Below are 16,680 nucleotides of genomic sequence, written 5' to 3' on the forward strand. Positions count from 1 at the left end.
CCTTTTTGTGTGTTTTTATTTGTTTTAATCATGGAAAAGTGTCTTCTCTTCATAAATTAAGTGTTGGTGTGCGTCAGTGTGCTTGAAAGGTCTTGAAATGTCTTGAAATGGGGCTGCAGTGCGCTTGCATTGTTGATCTTAAAGGACACCTGAAGTGAGGGGATATGGAGGCTGCCATTTTTATTTTTCTATTAGCAATACCAGTTGCCTGGCTATCCTGCTGATCCTCTGCCTCTAATACTTTAGCCATAGACCCTGAACAAGCATGCAGCATATCGGGCATTTCTGACAATGTCAGATCTGACAAGATTAGCTGCATGCTTGTTTCTGGTATTCAGACATTACTGCAGCCAAAAAGACCAGCAGGGGCTGCCAGGCAACTGGTATTGTTTAATAGGAAATAGATATGGTGGCCTCCATATAGCTCTTACTTAATGTTCCCTTTTAAATCTAATGTCAAGTGAAATTGGGGAAAAAAAACAGATATTTACCTATGGAGATGGAAGGCTCTGGGTCCTATAGAACACAAAGACTTTTTGATGGTCTGTGCTGGAATGTGGGGACAGGGAGAGGAGTGGGGGACTCTAGGACCCAGAGCATTCCCTCTCCTCAGGTAAGTATTTTTTTTTTTTTCCATTTCACTTGACTTCATGGATCCGAGATGAACTTTTACTCATTGCATAATTGTGTTCCTTTCCTATTGTTTATAGGGAATTCCTCAAGCCAAATACTTTTTTGTTTTAACCACCCTGGCGTTCTATTAAGATCGCCAGGGCGGCTGCGGGAGGGTTTTTTTTAAATAAAAAAAAAAACTATTTCATGCAGCCAACTGAAAGTTGGCTGCATGAAAGCCCACTAGAGGGCGCTCCGGAGGCGTTCTTCTGATCGCCTCCGGCGGCCAGAAGTAACACGGAAGGCCGCAATGATTGCGGCCTTCCGTGTTTTGCTTACTTCGTCGCCATGGCGACGAGCGGAGTGACGTCATGGACGTCAGCCGACGTCCTGACGTCAGCCGCCTCCGATCCAGCCCTTAGCGCTGGCCGGAACTATTTTTTTCCGGCTGCGCAGGGCTCAGGCGGCTGGGGGGACCCTCTTTCGCCGCTGCTAGCGGCGGATCGCCGCAGAGCGGCGGCGATCAGGCAGCACACGCGGCTGGCAAAGTGCCGGCTGCGTGTGCTGCTTTTTATTTTAACAAAATCGGCCCAGCAGGGCCTGAGCGGCAGCCATCGGCGGTGATGGACGAGCTGAGCTCGTCCATACCGCTAAGATGGTTAATACTCTAGTTCCCTATAAACTAAAAAAAAGTCTCACCCACAGTTTTTCAGAGAGCCTTGGCAGTAGCAAGGGCTCAGGTGAGCTTAGTCTGGGCAGGAGGAGGGGGAGGTATTACTAGCCAGAGATTGCAGAGGGGAGAAGGGGGGGGATTAGGTTTTTTCAGTCTGAGTCCTCAAGATGCAGATAAGCCTGCCTCTGTGTAATGTTTACAAACAACATGGCTGCTGTCATTGTATCACAGGAAGAAATAATCATGTTCTATTAAAGCTGTTTGCAGCTAGATTTGCTGTGTAAACTATCTAAACTTTAGATAAGATATATAGACAAGTTACTTATTATAGTTAGTTTTTCATCTCGGATCCGCTTTTTAAGGTACCCATACATTACTTGATGTTCCATTGAGCGCTTAAGCGATTGTCTTTATTGGACAACCAACAGGGTTTTTGATGGAAAGTTGATGGACTAGTGCTCCACACATTGCAAGCGAGATCCTGTCGATTCTCCTTCACTGATGGAGCTGAACAATCTTGTGCCTCCATTCTGACACCAAATTTTGATTGTGTTGATGGAAATTGTGAGCCGTAGCAGATTCCTGTACTACCGACCAATATTTTCCACCCTGCCTGATCGAGTAAATTGCTTGATTCAACCTGATATCGGGCAATTTCAATCAATCGAGCAGAATGGGACATAATCACTTGGGCACTTTGATGTCTCAGCCTAGTGTGCTGGAGGACCTTGTCCTGGCTCTGGGCATCTCCCTCCAGGGTGTGCGCTGTAAGCTATGGGCGTGTCCCTCCAGGGTGTGCGCTGTAAGCTATGGGCGTGTCCCTCCAGGGTGTGCGCTGTAAGCTATGGGCGTGTCCCTCCAGGGTGTGCGCTGTAAGCTATGGGCGTGTCCCTCCAGGGTGTGCGCTGTAAGCTATGGGCGTGTCCCTCCAGGGTGTGCGCTGTAAGCTATGGGCGTGTCCCTCCAGGGTGTGCGCTGTAAGCTATGGGCGTGTCCCTCCAGGGTGTGCGCTGTAAGCTATGGGCGTGTCCCTCCAGGGTGTGCGCTGTAAGCTATGGGCGTGTCCCTCCAGGGTGTGCGCTGTAAGCTATGGGCGTGTCCCTCCAGGGTGTGCGCTGTAAGCTATGGGCGTGTCCCTCCAGGGTGTGCGCTGTAAGCTATGGGCGTGTCCCTCCAGGGTGTGCGCTGTAAGCTATGGGCGTGTCCCTCCAGGGTGTGCGCTGTAAGCTATGGGCGTGTCCCTCCAGGGTGTGCGCTGTAAGCTATGGGCGTGTCCCTCCAGGGTGTGCGCTGTAAGCTATGGGCGTGTCCCTCCAGGGTGTGCGCTGTAAGCTATGGGCGTGTCCCTCCAGGGTGTGCGCTGTAAGCTATGGGCGTGTCCCTCCAGGGTGTGCGCTGTAAGCTATGGGCGTGTCCCTCCAGGGTGTGCGCTGTAAGCTATGGGCGTGTCCCTCCAGGGTGTGCGCTGGAAGCTATGGGCGTGTCCCTCCAGGGTGTGCGCTGGAAGCTATGGGTGTCTCTCCAGTGTGCGCGCTGTAAGCTATGGGTGTCTCTCCAGTGTGTGCGCTGTAAGCTATGGGTGTGTCCCTCCTGTGTGTGCGCTGTAAGGTGTCTATAGTGATCATTAAAGGGAACCTAAACTGAGAAGATTATGGATTTTTCCTTTTTAAAATACCAGTTGCCTGACTCTCCTGCTGATCCTATGTCTAATACTTTTAGCCACAGCCCCTCAACAAGCATGCAGATCAGGTGCTCTGACTGAAGTCAGACTGGATTAGCTGCATGCTTGTTTCAGGTGTCTTATTTAGTCACTATAGCAACCAAAGAGATCAGCAGGACTGCCAAGCAATTGGTATTGTTTAACCTCCCTGGCGGTAAGCCCGTGCTGAGCACGGGCTATGCCGCCGGGAGGCACCGCTCAGGCCCCGCTGGGCCGATTTGCATAATTTTTTTTTTGCTACACGCAGCTAGCACTTTGCTAGCTGCGTGTAGCATCTGATCGCCGCCGCTACCCGCCGATCCGCCGCAATTCCTCTCGCCGCGGCCGCCCCCCCCCCCCCCCAGACCCCGTGCGCTGCCTGGCCAATCAGTGCCAGGCAGCGCTATGGGGCAGATCGGAGTCCCCTCTGACGTCATCACGTCGGTGACGTCATCCCGCCCGTCGCCATGGCGACGGGGGAAGCCCTCCAGGAGATCCCGTTCTTTGAACGGGATCTCCTGATCTCCGATCGCCGGAGGCGATCGGAGGGGCTGGGGGGATGCCGCTGAGCAGCGGCTATCATGTAGCGAGACTTTGTCTCGCTACATGGAAAAAAAAAAAAATTAAAAAAAAAGATTTGCTGCCCCCTGGCGGATTTTTTGCAAACCGCCAGGGGGGTTAAAGGAAACCTTAACTGAGAGGGATATGGAGGTTTCCTTTTAAAGTGCACTCTACTGCTGTCACAAAGGCACAAGATATAGTTATCCTCCCCGGCAAAATATGGAAGCAACTGAAGTGTCGATAAAATATGCATGGGGATAATAAGGAGTGTGGAGAGAAAGGAACCCCATAAAAGAAACAGTTTACATGCAGGGGGATCAGCACACTGCAGCTAGTTTGCTATTAGTCTCCGTTAGTAAGTTATGCACACGCGTATACATGTACTTTTGCATATCTCTGATTTACAAGATGTGTTATTATATTCACTGCATAAAAATCACACTAACTTAATTGCTGATGCCTCTGCTGGAGGGGTGAAACAATGGCATAAAGTAATCTTATTAACTTTACTGATGGAGCACTGAGGAAGTCCCAGTGAGGCAAAACACGTTGGCCAGACCTTAGCCATGAAGAGCAACTCGCAGGCTTTTTTTTTTTTTTACATTTGTCGCATAAATTGTTTATAAATCTCGCCAGGGTTGCAGTTAGCTCATGCCAGTATTTTTATTCAAGCAATTAACCTGTTTCTGAATGATCTAGGTCTGATATGCCTAGTGATTGTCATCACTAGCAGCCGGGAGACACACTGGGTGGGATGAGGCATATCAGACCTAGGATGTGTGATATCATCAGTAGTGACCGGGGGATGGACACTGGGCGGGAGGAGGCATATCAGACCTAGGATGTGTGATGTCATCAGTAGTGGCCGGGGGATGGACACTGGGCGGGAGAAGGTATATCAGGAGCTGTGGCTGACACTGTACAGAGTCGCCCTATATAAGTGGAAGCTGGAGTGTGGGGGCGGAGCTTTTAGTGGATGGTCACCCTGCCTGCTGTGCTCAGGAAGTGTGTCCTCCAGCGCACATTCTCATCTCAAGGTGATCCTTCTGAAATGCAGCATAATTAATTGCAAGTATTGTAATGGTAAACTAGCCGCAGTCTGCAGCACTGAGGTGGGATCCCCATGCATTTATTATAACTAAGGTGGGATCCCCATGTTCTTATCACCAAGGTGGGATCCCCATGTTCTTATCACCAAGGTGGGATCCAGGGCTGAGGCATAGGCTGGAGAGGCTCCAGCCTCAGGGCGCAGTGTAGGAGGGGGCGCACAATTCATTCAGCTGTCATTCCTAATTGTGTTTGAAGCAGAAAGAAATAAGAAGGATATACATGGAAGTTACTACAAGCCAGATAACTAGAGATTAAGGTGTTGGGGGCCCTGGGGTGCCTCTTAGTGTGTGATTGCGGGGGTGGAGGTATGGAGGGGCGCACTTTGGTGTCTCAGCCTTGGGTGCTGGAGGACCTTGTCCCGGTTCTGGTGGGATCCCTATATTATCGCTGAGGTGGGATCCACATTTTATCACCGAGGTGGGATTTGATGTTTTAATTTTTTAGCTGCATACAGAAATTGCATTATCCTGCATCAACTTAAAATTATTCGCATATCATTGACAATTCCTAATTTAGTCATTGCTTGAAACACACCTGAGCCCTGGGCTGCCTGTAATCACTTATTTCCATACAGGAAGAAGTGGGCTTGCTGGGCTTCCCTCCTCTTCCCCGCCCCATTATGGTGATAGAAAGAACATAGCAGCAAGCCCGCTCCTTCCTGTCTGGAAGTTTCACTTTAGCCAGAAGTCAGAAATCCACTACAATTAAAGTGGACTCAAACCAAACCTTTTTTTAAATCAAAATATTTAATTGCACCACTCTGACACATACAAAGATAATTGAACACTCCTTCAAGCCTATGAGCATTTCAGTGCATGCTTTTCACTCTTTTCTTTTCATAACTAGGGTTATACAGGTGGCAGCCCTTAGCAATTCCTCCTTTGCCAGACACCTTCTAATCTACTAGATTGCCGGATTCTGTCCCGGCAATGTGAAAGGAAGGGAGGGATTCCTCCAATAAATGTAAAAGATTTTATATTTGTCGTCATGCAGCTGAAAAAAAGTTGCTATTATAATTTATCAAATAGATTTTATTTCTGAAATCTTGTATTTTTAATTTGGGTCCACTTTAAGGGGCAGGGTTTGGTAGTGATTAGTGGCTACATCAGGCAGCTCCCTCTGATAATGTGATGCCCAGAGACCTGCCCTGCAGCCGGAACCTCATAAACAGAACTGAAAAAAAATTAAAAATCATTTTTAACTCGTTTTATTCAAGACACCACATTATCCTAGGCAATTTCCCTAGCCAATGTCCTCCTGAAAAAGCCCCTCCCCACACTCGTACACACCTCCAAGATTCCTGCCACACATCTACAGCTCCGGGGTCCCTGCCACACTTGTCGGACCCTCCCCACACTCGTTCACTGCCCCGGGGATCCCAAAACACTTGTTCGTGCCCCTGGAGTACCTCCCACATTTGTCTGCATCCCTAGACTACCTGCCACACTTGTCCATGGCCCTGGAGTACCCGCCCCACACTCCCAGGGCTATCTAGGGTACTCCTCTGTACCCCAGGGTACTTGCCACATGCCCTCAACTCCCCATGTACATGCCACACTCATCCATAGCCTCCGTTACCCTCCACTTAAGTACCTGTCACACTCATCCTTAGCCCTGGGGGTACTCGCCATGCCTAGATATAGTGAAAAGTAAAGATGACTGCAAGAGCACAGCGCGGAATGCTCAGTGAGGTGAAGAAGAATCCTAGAGTGTCAGCTAAAGACTTACAAAAGTCTCTGGCATATGCTAACATCCATATTAGCGAATTTGATACATAAATTTTTTTACAAGAATGGAGTTTATGGGAGGATACCACAGAGGAAGCCACTGCTGTCCAAAAAACATTGCAGCATGTTTAAAGTTTGCAAAAGATCACCTGGATGTTCCACAGCAGTACTGGCAAAATATTCTGTGGACAGATGAAACAAAGTTGAGTTGTTTGAAAGAAACACACAACACTATGTGCAGAAAAATAGGCACAGCGCACCAACATTAAAACTTCATCCCAACTGTGACAAGACAAGACAAATAACATTTATATTGCGCTTTTCTCCTTGCGGACTCAAAGCGCCAGAGCAGAGCAGCAGCCACTAGGGCGCTCTCTATTGGCAGTAGCAGTGTAAGGGAGACTTGCCAAAGGTCTCCTACTGAATTAGTGCTGGCTTACTGAACAGGCAGAGCCGAGATTCGAACCCTGGTCTCCTGTGTCAGAGGCAGAGCCCTTAACCATTACACCATCCAGCCAACTGTGAAGTATGGTGGTGGGAGCATCATGGTTTGGGGCTGCTTTGCTGTCAGGGCCAGGATAGATTGTGGTCATCGAAGGAAAAATAAATTCCCAAGATTATCAAGACATTTTTCAGAAGAATTTAAGGCCATCTGTCCACCAGCTGAAGCTTAGCAGAAGATGAGTGTTGCAACAGGACAACAACCCAAAGCATAGAAGTAAGTCAACAACAGAATGGCTTAAACAGAAGAAAATGCACCTTTTGGAGTGGCCCAGTCAGAGTCCTGACCTCAACCCGATTGAGATGCAATGGCATGACCTCAAGAAAGTGATTTACATCAGACATTCCAAGAATAATGCAGAATTTGAAACCGTTCTGTATAGAGGAATGGTCAAAAATTAACTCCTGACCATTGTGCACGTCTGATCTGCAACTACAGGAAACGTTTGGTTGAAATTATTGCTGCCAAAGGAGGTTCAACCAGTTATTAAATCCAATGGTTCACATACGTTTTCCACCTGCACTGTGAATGTTTACATGGTGTGTTCAATAAATACATGGAAACATTTATTTGTGTGGTATTAGTTTAAGCAGACTGTGATTGTCTATTGTGACTTAGATGAAGATCAGATCACGTGTTATGGCCAATTTGTGCAGAAGTCCATATAATTCCTATGGGTTCACATACTTTTTACTGCTACTGTATTTATCTCTGAGCCTAGGTGCACAGTGGGGTGTTACGGTGCTGCGTTAAAGTCTTATAGCACAGTTTACTGCAATGCGATGACAGTGCAACGTTAGCATTGTTGTAACTTGTAACGTTACAACACTGCTGCAATGCGTTACCTCTAAGCGCAAACGTTACCAGGTACAGGGAAGCAAACTTTTCATTGCCTGCCCTGTATACTTTACCTACTGTATGCGACGGTAATGCAGCGTTAATGTATGGTACCACTTTCTTGTGTTGCGTTGTAATGTTGCCTTGTGACTTTAACGTTGCATCAATATGCAATGTCCCACTGTGAACCTAGCCTTAAAGGATACCCGAGGTGACAAGACGTGATGAGATAGACGTGTATGTACACAACCTGGCTCACAAATAACTATGCTGTGTTCCTTTTTTTTTTTTCTTTCTCTGTCTGAAAGAGTTAACTATCAGGTATGTAAGTGGCTGACTCAGACTGGAAGTGACTACAGTGTGACCCTCACTGATAAGAAAGTCCAACTATATAACACTTTCCTAGCAGAAAATGTCTTCTGAGAGCAGGAAAGAGATAAAAAGGATCAATAGTTCGTAGATTTTCGCTCTGGCACGCTTCAATGAATGCGGCATTGAGCAAAAACAATATTAGAGCATAAAGCATAAAATAAAACTGGAATATCGTAAGTCATTTTTAGGAGAAGATGGATACAATTGTTTATTTCATTACTTTATTTTCGCCTCGGGTGTCCTTTAATCTTTCACGTTCATTCTGGTGGATCTGATCTGCAGACAACTGTCCATTCAACAAGGTGTGTATGAGATCTCCAGATATCATAGACAATGAAAGGATGGAAGGTGGTAAAATTGATCTGTGATCTTTCATTTTCCAAAGACTTTTATCTCGTGTGTAACCAGCATTAGTATATGGGAGCAGCGCCTGGCAAAGTAAACATGTTTTTTTTGCCCCATATGATGCTGACTCTGAACATCGTTAAAAGTGGGCGGTGCAGGCGTAATGTGTCAGTGGGTGGTGCATGCATCATGTCAGTAGATGGTGCATGCGTTATATGTCAGTGGGTGGTGCATGCATCATATGCAGGGCTGTGGAGTCAGAGCAATTTTGGGTACCTGGAGTTGGTGGTTTCATAAAATTAAGTCGGAATCAGATGATTTTTGTACTGGCTCCACAGCCTTGATCATATGTCAGTGGGTGGTGAATGCGTCATGGTTCAATGGGCAGTGCATGCGCCACATGTCAGTGGGCGGGGCATGCACCACATGTCAGTGGGCGGTTTGTGTCAGTGGGCAGTGCATGTGTCATATGTCAGTGGGTGGAGCATGTCAGTGGGTGGTGCATGAATCATTTGTCAGTAGGTGGTGCATGCATCATTTGTTAGTGGGTGGTGCATGCGTAATATGTCAGTGTGAAACCCATGGTCTGCTGCTCTCTTCACACTGGCAGGTGAGCTGATGCCTGAATGGGGTGCAATGAATAGTGCAGCTGATACTCTTTAGCAAGGATGCACATTTGGTGGACAGACTACAAGGTCTAGAGCTGCATAGTAGTGATGGGTCGTTCGCGAATGAGCCGGCTCTTTGCTGCGAACGTCAAGAGCCGGTTCTCAGTTTTAAAAGAACCGATGCCTCAGCCACCCCACACAGCTCTGCTTTGCTCTGTGATAAAGGGCGCTGAGGCATGCTGGGAGATGTAGTCCTCCTCTTTCAGCTTGTAGGAGTATATGGGGCGGAGCAGAGCAGTAGCAGGAGGGATTGCCCCAGTCAGATAAGCAGTCTGGCGTTGTCATGGAGACGGGGGCGGGGCTTTTACTCCGATTCTGAGTGGTGTCTAGTGATATTCAATGAAGAGCCGATTCAGAGCCGTAAGAGCCGGCTCTTTCTTGGGAGCCGATTCAGAAGAACCGATTCTCTGAGAAGAGTTGAAATTCCCATCACTACTGCATAGCAAGGCAACAAAAATCCTAGGCTGGAGAAATCATTGCATGCGCCTGTAACAGGCTAACACAAAACTTCCTGTTCACACCTGGGCCAATCATGCAGCCTCTCTTCAAAATGCGGCCAATAATCATGCAGTCCAACCCGTGCGAAGTCCCGCCCGCAGAGGTATCAGAGCACTTGTAGTCTGTCTATCAAATGTGCAACCTTGCTAAGGAGTAACAGCGGCAGTATCTGCTATTGTATTCCACAAGTATTGTATTCTGCAAGTAAGGCAAAGGGGACTGTCCGGAGTCTGACCACAGTGGCCGCTGGGCGCAGGGCCGGGCCGAGGCATAGGCTGGAGAGGCTCCAGCCTCAGGGCGCAGTGTAGGAGGGGGCGCACAATTCATTCAGCTGTCATTCCTAATTGTGTTTGAAGCAGAAAGAAATAAGAAAATGAGATACATGGAAGTGACTACAAGCCAGATAACTAGAGATTAAGGTGTTGGGGGCCCTGGGGTGCTTCTTAGTCTAAGAGCAATCAGTGTGTGACAGCTGGGGTGGAGGGATGGAGGGGCGCACTTTGGTGTCTCAGCCTTGGGTGCTGGAGGACCTTGTCTCTGCTCTGGCTGGGCGCTCTGGCTGGCTGCGTGTCTCTGTGTGGTCTGACCCTGGTGGCCACTGGACGCTGTGGCTGGCTGCGTGTCATTAGAAATAAAAAATTTGCAAAATGGTTTTTAGGTTTGCATTTTCAATACAATGCCATTAGTAAACATGACTCCAAATTATTGACTGAATTAAAAACCAGCACTATAGTATACGTTTATGTGCATTAAATTGACAGTTTCTTCTAAAGTAAACCACTGTTCCTGGTCCTTTGGAGTTTACTATAACGAGATATTACTGTACTCATTTCCCTGCCCTGTTATTCCTACTGTGGCCTGAAGGTGTCACTGCTGCTGCACTCTTCTACAAATATTCATTTTCTTTGTCCTGCTATCCCTACTAAGGCCTGAGGGTGTCGCTGGGTGCCCATTAATGGTACAATTTATAGCAAACAATCATATTTTTAATAAGATCTTTCAGATTGAAAGTAAACTTTGTATAAAGTCTATCCACATTACTAAATCATCCAACTTGTGATCCTATCCCTACCAGCTATGATCATAGCTATGAAAAAATCCGACCAGCGAGTGAGAAGAATATGGAGACTGCCGTGTTTATTCCCTGTTAAACAATACCAATTGCCTGGCTGTCCTGCTGATCTCTTTGGCTGCAATAGTGTCTGAATCACACCTGAAACAAGCATGCAGCTAATCCAGTCACACTTCAGTCACCTGATCTGCTCTATGCTTGTTCAGGGGCTGTGGCTAAAAGTATTAAGTATGTCAGCCTCCATATTCCTCTTACACCAGATGTACTTTAAGGAAACGGTAGATAATGTGATAATTCAGGTTGGATCTGCTTCTCTGTATTCTTGCAATACGGTCTGAAAATATAATTGTTCAGTAAAAATTGTAACATGAATGGGTACTTTTAGGACGTTTGCTGTAACTATGACAACAGTTGGCTGTTTTGGGCATCTATTCCAGTTTTTAATGCAGCTGTCTTGATAAATTAGCCCAGTTGTGATTTTATTGAAATTAAGGAGGTACAGTGTTTTCCATGAGTTGATATCAAATTTTTATATTGCTATATAAACCAAACAGCAGTCCAAGTGTGATGTTCTGGCGTCTGTGTTAAAGGGGTCCAGCTACTCATGGGGGTGGCACAGAGCCGGAGACCCTGTCACACAAATCCCAGTGATGGGGGTCCAGCTTTGTAGAGCAATCACTTCTCATGGGGGCAGCACAGAGCCGGAGACCCTGTCACACAAATCCCAGTGATGGGGGTCCAGCTTTGTAGAGCAATCACTTCTCATGGGGGCAGCACAGAGCCGGAGACCCTGTCACACAAATCCCAGTGACAGGGTCCAGCTATGTGGGACGGTCACTTCTCATAGGGGCGGCACAGAGCCAGAGCCCCGTCACACAATTCCCAGAATTCCCAGTGATGGGGGTCCAGCTTTGTGGAGCGGTCACTTCTCATGGGGGCAGCACAGAGCTGGAGCCCCTGTCACACAATTCCCGGCCCCCTAAGGCAGTAGGCATGTGATGTTCTGGCATCCGTTCTGGGTCCAGCTATGTGGAGCGGTCACTTCTCATGGGGGCGGCACAGAGCCAGAGCTCCTGTCACACAATTCCCAGTGACAGGGGATCCAGCTATGTGGAGCGGTCCCTTCTCATGGGGACGGCACAGAGCCTGAGCCCTAGTGATACAATTCCCGGCCCCCTGAGGCAGTAGTCATATGAATCCAGGAATCCTTGTTATATACAGTATAACTCCCAGAGTCTTTCTCGCACCTTTCAGTGTGCGCTAGCCTCAAATTCTTCTGTCCAGTTTCTGAGGCAACATCTGACGTAGAAAATCAATCCAGAGCCGTTCTTTAGCTTTTACAAAAAGTAAAAAAATAATAAAATCGATCCTTTGAGCGAGTCTGTTGGACAGAATACTATGTACAGAATCTTTAAACAAAACAAACAGCAGCGGGAAACGCTGAGATTTTTTATCCTTCCCGGTGGAAGATAAGATTATCCCGGATCTGTGGGGGTCAGACCGCCGCACCTGACAAAACAGCTGCCGTCCGTCAGTTATGTCTTAAGATATGTAAGAGGATGCACAGTGCAAGGAGGACGCAGGGGTCGGGCCGGGGCGCACCACCCGTGAGGAGCCACTGTTTCCGGGGCTCGGTGGGCTCCTGGGAACACTGGATGAGGGGCGGCTGGTAGGACGTTGGCCGTTTTTGGGGCGTTGATGGGCTGGACCCGTCTGTAGGCCTTTCACCCATGAAAAGCAGATGGCGTCCCTGGTCATCCTGCTCGATTTTGAAGAGTTCGTATTCCGTGTGAGGAAGGCGGATCCCCAGAACATCACAGCCAGCAGTGGCAGTGATGTCCTTCTCCTCTCCGGTCTCCCACACGCTGGCCCCGCCGCAGCTTCCGGGCCCCGAGGAGTTCAGCAACTGCAAGATGATGTGGCTTAACGGCCTCACCCAAACGTGGCTGACTGTGAACACCAGATCCCTGCCGCCGGCCACGTATGAAGAGCGACCCCCGCTGCTGTACTGGCCCACTGCACGCAGGGTGAAGGTCGGGTGCTTGCAGAGCGGGTCGGCGTAGTGGTAATAGAATCCTTCCCAGGTGTGGTTGTCCGCGTGGAATGTCAGGTAGCGGGTAAGGAAGAGGACTGCCGGGCGTACTTCACACTGGCTGCTCGCCCACTGACCGCGGAGGTGGGCCTCAGGGATGGAAGCCACGGGCAGCACAGGCGGATTGTGCTCATCGGAGCTGTAGATAATCCCGCAGGCGTGGCACGGATGTCGGTGGTGCTGAGGAGAAACACAAACACCAATTACTATACAGAAAGAATATAGACAGCTTATACTGTACATACAGAGATCAGCACACACGGTAGCTAGTTTACTATCAGTATAGGTGCAGAGTAACCGTTTATACTGCACATACTGGAGGTAACAGAGATCAGCACACACTGTAGCTAGTTTACTATCCATACAGGCGCAGAGTAGCAGCTTATACTGTACATACTGGAGGCAGCAGAGATCAGCACACACTGCAGCTAGTTTACGATCAGTACAGGCACAGAGTAACGGCTTATAATTTACATACTGGAGGCAGCACAGATCAGCACATGCTGCAGCTAGTTTACTATTAGTACAGGCACAGAGTAACCGCTTATACTATACATACTGGAGGTAGCAGAGATCAGCACACACTGCAGATAATTTACTATCTGTATAGGCAGAGTATCAACTTATACTGTACATACTGGCGGTAGCAGAGATCAGCACACACTGCAGCTAGTTTACTATCAGTACAGGCACAGAGTAACCGCTTATACTGTACATATTGGAGGCATTAGAGATCAGCAATCACTGCAGCTGGCTTAATCTCAGTACAGGCCCAGAGTAATGGAAGCAGTAGATTTGGGCGCATGAGACAAGTGGACAAAAAGGGCGCCCAATTCACTTCCATTATAAATATCGTTTAATGGGTGCCGAACAGGGGAAAAAAAGGCGCCGGAGATTATTAACGTTTTAACAAACGGCGCCCGGAGATTTTTAAGGATTTATAACTGTTTGTGATGATTTAACTTTACAAAATGAGCCCGTGACGAATAACGTTTATGAAGATACTAAATCACTATTTCTAAAACATTTCTAAAACATTATTATCCACCCAAAAAAATAATTTACATTTTTTTATTTACATTTTTTATTTATTAATGTCTGTAAAACATTATTATCCATAGGGGGTCTTAGGTTTAGGCACCAACAGGGGGGTCTTAGGTTTAGGCACCAACTGGGGGGGTCTTAGGTTTAGGCACCAACTGGGGGGTCTTAGGTTTAGGCACCAACAGGGGGGTCTTAGGTTTAGGCACCAACAGGGGGGTCTTAGGTTTAGGCACCAACTGGGGGGTCTTAGGTTTAGGCACCAACTGGGGGGTCTTAGGTTTAGGCACCAACTGGGGGGTCTTAGGTTTAGGCACCAACAGGGGGGTCTTAGGTTTAGGCACCAACTGGGGGTCTAGGGGTTAGGGATAGGTACAGGGAGGGTTTTTAATAAACGTAAATATAAGTTTCACTTTACAAACAGGGAAGATTAACGTTTTAAGAATTGCGGATCTCATACACATTATTTAGTGATTTATAAATTCTTAAAACACTATTTCTAAACAAAATTCTACACAATATTTCTATAAACGATATTTCCATTTAACGTTTATACCACGCGCCCTTTTTTCCCGACGCCCTTTTCGTACGTACGCCAGAGTAATAGCTTATGCACATTACACCCCCCCCCCATCCCCTCTTCATTAATCAATTAGGGCGCCGAAGTCGGGTTACTGTAGTAACTTAGGGCCCGTTTCCACTAGTGCGACGCGATTTCGCCGGCATTCCGACGCTTGTAAAAACGCATGCGGATGCGTTTCCGCATGCGTTTTACCCGCGATTTCGCGTGCGATTTCGCATGGCAGGGTGCCATGCGAAATTAACCATGACACTGCCAGGGCAAAATAACATTGAAAAAGGTGCGAAATCGCACGCGAAATCGCGGGTAAAAACGCATGTAACAAACGCATGCGTTTTTACTATTAAATACATTAGCGGCGATTTGCACGGATTCCCGACGCAGGCGAAATCTGTAGGTCCCGCCGTGCAGATTTGGCCCGCCGCCAAATCGCTCCCGCACGCCGCACAGGTGGAAACAGCCCCATCCACTAACATTAAGTATGCGAATCCGCATGCAGTGCCCGCATGCGGATTCGCCCTAGTGGAAACAAGCCCTAAGGGAACTCAGCCTGGGAACTCAGCCACGCCCACAGCTCACTGTTACCAGCCCAAGCTGTCCTGTTGGTGCAAGTCAGGCCAGAGACTGCAGGGCTTTGTATTGGCTCCTTTTTCTCTTGTCCTTCTTCTCCATTGGCTGCAGTGCTGCTGATGCACTTGTTAAACTCCACACTGCAACTTTCTAGAGCGGAATAAGGCCTCTTGCACACTGCAAGCAATTCTGATTCAGATTCCGCTTTTTAATCTGTTTTTACATCAGATTCAGATTCCGATTTGCAGTGTGCAGGGAGCAAAGTGCAAATCTGAATCTGAATCGGAAGCGGAATCTGAATCGGAATTGCTTGCAGTGTGCAAGAGGCCTGAGAGAGACTGCGGACCACGAGGAGCAGCTGAATGTGTGCGATGAGCCCAGGTCAGCCCTCTCAAAGGCATGAAAGAAGTGTGTGTGTGTGTGTGTGTGTGTGTGTGTGTGTGTGTGTGTGTGTGTGTGTGTGTGTGTGTGTGTGTGTGTGTGTGTGTGTGTGTGTGTGTGTGTGTGTGTGTGTGTGTGTGTGTGTGTGTGTGTGTGTGTGTGTGTGTGTGTGTGTGTGTGTGTGTGTCACAGGGTGCCTGGGCTGCTGCAGGAAGCTGACATGGATGTGACAGGCAAAATGCATAGCAATGTCGTCTTGACTCTTGCACAGCAGCAGAAGACACGCAGACTGTTCAGCTGGCTTTCAGTCTGAGTGTCTCTGCATGAACTGCTGACCCTGCCTGCACCTTGCTTCCACTAGTGCTGGGCTCCCTCCCCATAGATAAGGAATGGACAAACGTCTGGTCACTGGCAAGGCTGCATGTGAGGAGACGAGAGGTGGAAGTGATGTGCTGACCAAAAGGGAAATGATCACCCCACCTCTCCATCTGATTCCCAGGAGGACACCAGTAATAGCCAGCAGAGAAAATCTATAGAAGCCAGGAGCAGCTAGCCCTGAAGTAATAATGAAAACTATGGGAAGTTTTTTTTTTTTTTTTTTTTTTTTTTTTTATTGTGAGGGGAGCTGCCAGGGCCAGACAGACGCAAACTCTTATGGCTGAACCAGGCTAAAGAAAAAAAAATAAAACAAGCTTTACTAATCCGGGGCTTCCTCCAGCCCCTGGCAGCCATCCTGTGTCCTAGCTGCAGCTCCTGGTCTACAGGTCTACTCACAGGTCCAGGTCTACTCACACGTGGTCTCTAGTGTTCTGTGCAGGCACAGAGCTGGTATGCTTGCGCAGAACACTAGAGACCACGTGTGAGTGATTGACAGCTGTGCTCACGCAGGCGCAGTGGATGCCGACCTAGCAAGGTCATCATCTGCACCGGAGGGGACCGGGAGCTGCAGCGAGGTCACAGGACGGCTGCCAGGGGCTGGAGGAAGCCCTGGATTAGTAAAGCTTTTTTTTTTCTGTAGCCTGATGATTCCTTTTACACATATAGATGAAGTACTGATGCAGCAGTCAGTTATTATTTATATAGTGCTAATATCTTCTGCAGCGCTGTACAGAGTATATTGTCTTTTCACTTAACTGTTCCTCAGAGGAGCTCACAATCTAATCCTACCATAGTCATAGTGTATGTCTGTGTATATCGTGTAATGTATGTATCGTAGTCTAGGGTTAATTTAGGAGGAAGCTAATTAACTTATCTATATATTTTTGGGATGAGGGGGGAAACCGGAGTGCCTAGAGGAAACCCACACAGACACGAGGAGAATATACAAACTCCATGCAGAT

General features: G+C 47.9%; 1 protein-coding gene across 1 annotated transcript in view; it reads right to left on the minus strand.

Annotated features, from left to right (window-relative positions):
* Nucleotides 1-11,138: 11,138 nt before the first annotated feature.
* Nucleotides 11,139-16,680, minus strand: part of APCDD1L (APC down-regulated 1 like) — a 46,738-nt gene continuing 41,196 nt past the window's right edge. The window contains exon 4 of the mRNA XM_068262660.1: nt 11,139-12,948. Within this exon, the coding sequence (XP_068118761.1) occupies nt 12,208-12,948 (741 nt within the window). The 3' untranslated portion in view covers nt 11,139-12,207. The remainder of the gene's footprint in view (nt 12,949-16,680) is intronic.

Source organism: Hyperolius riggenbachi, chromosome 12 (assembly GCF_040937935.1).
Source record: "Hyperolius riggenbachi isolate aHypRig1 chromosome 12, aHypRig1.pri, whole genome shotgun sequence".
NCBI classification, from domain to species: Eukaryota; Metazoa; Chordata; class Amphibia; order Anura; family Hyperoliidae; genus Hyperolius; species Hyperolius riggenbachi.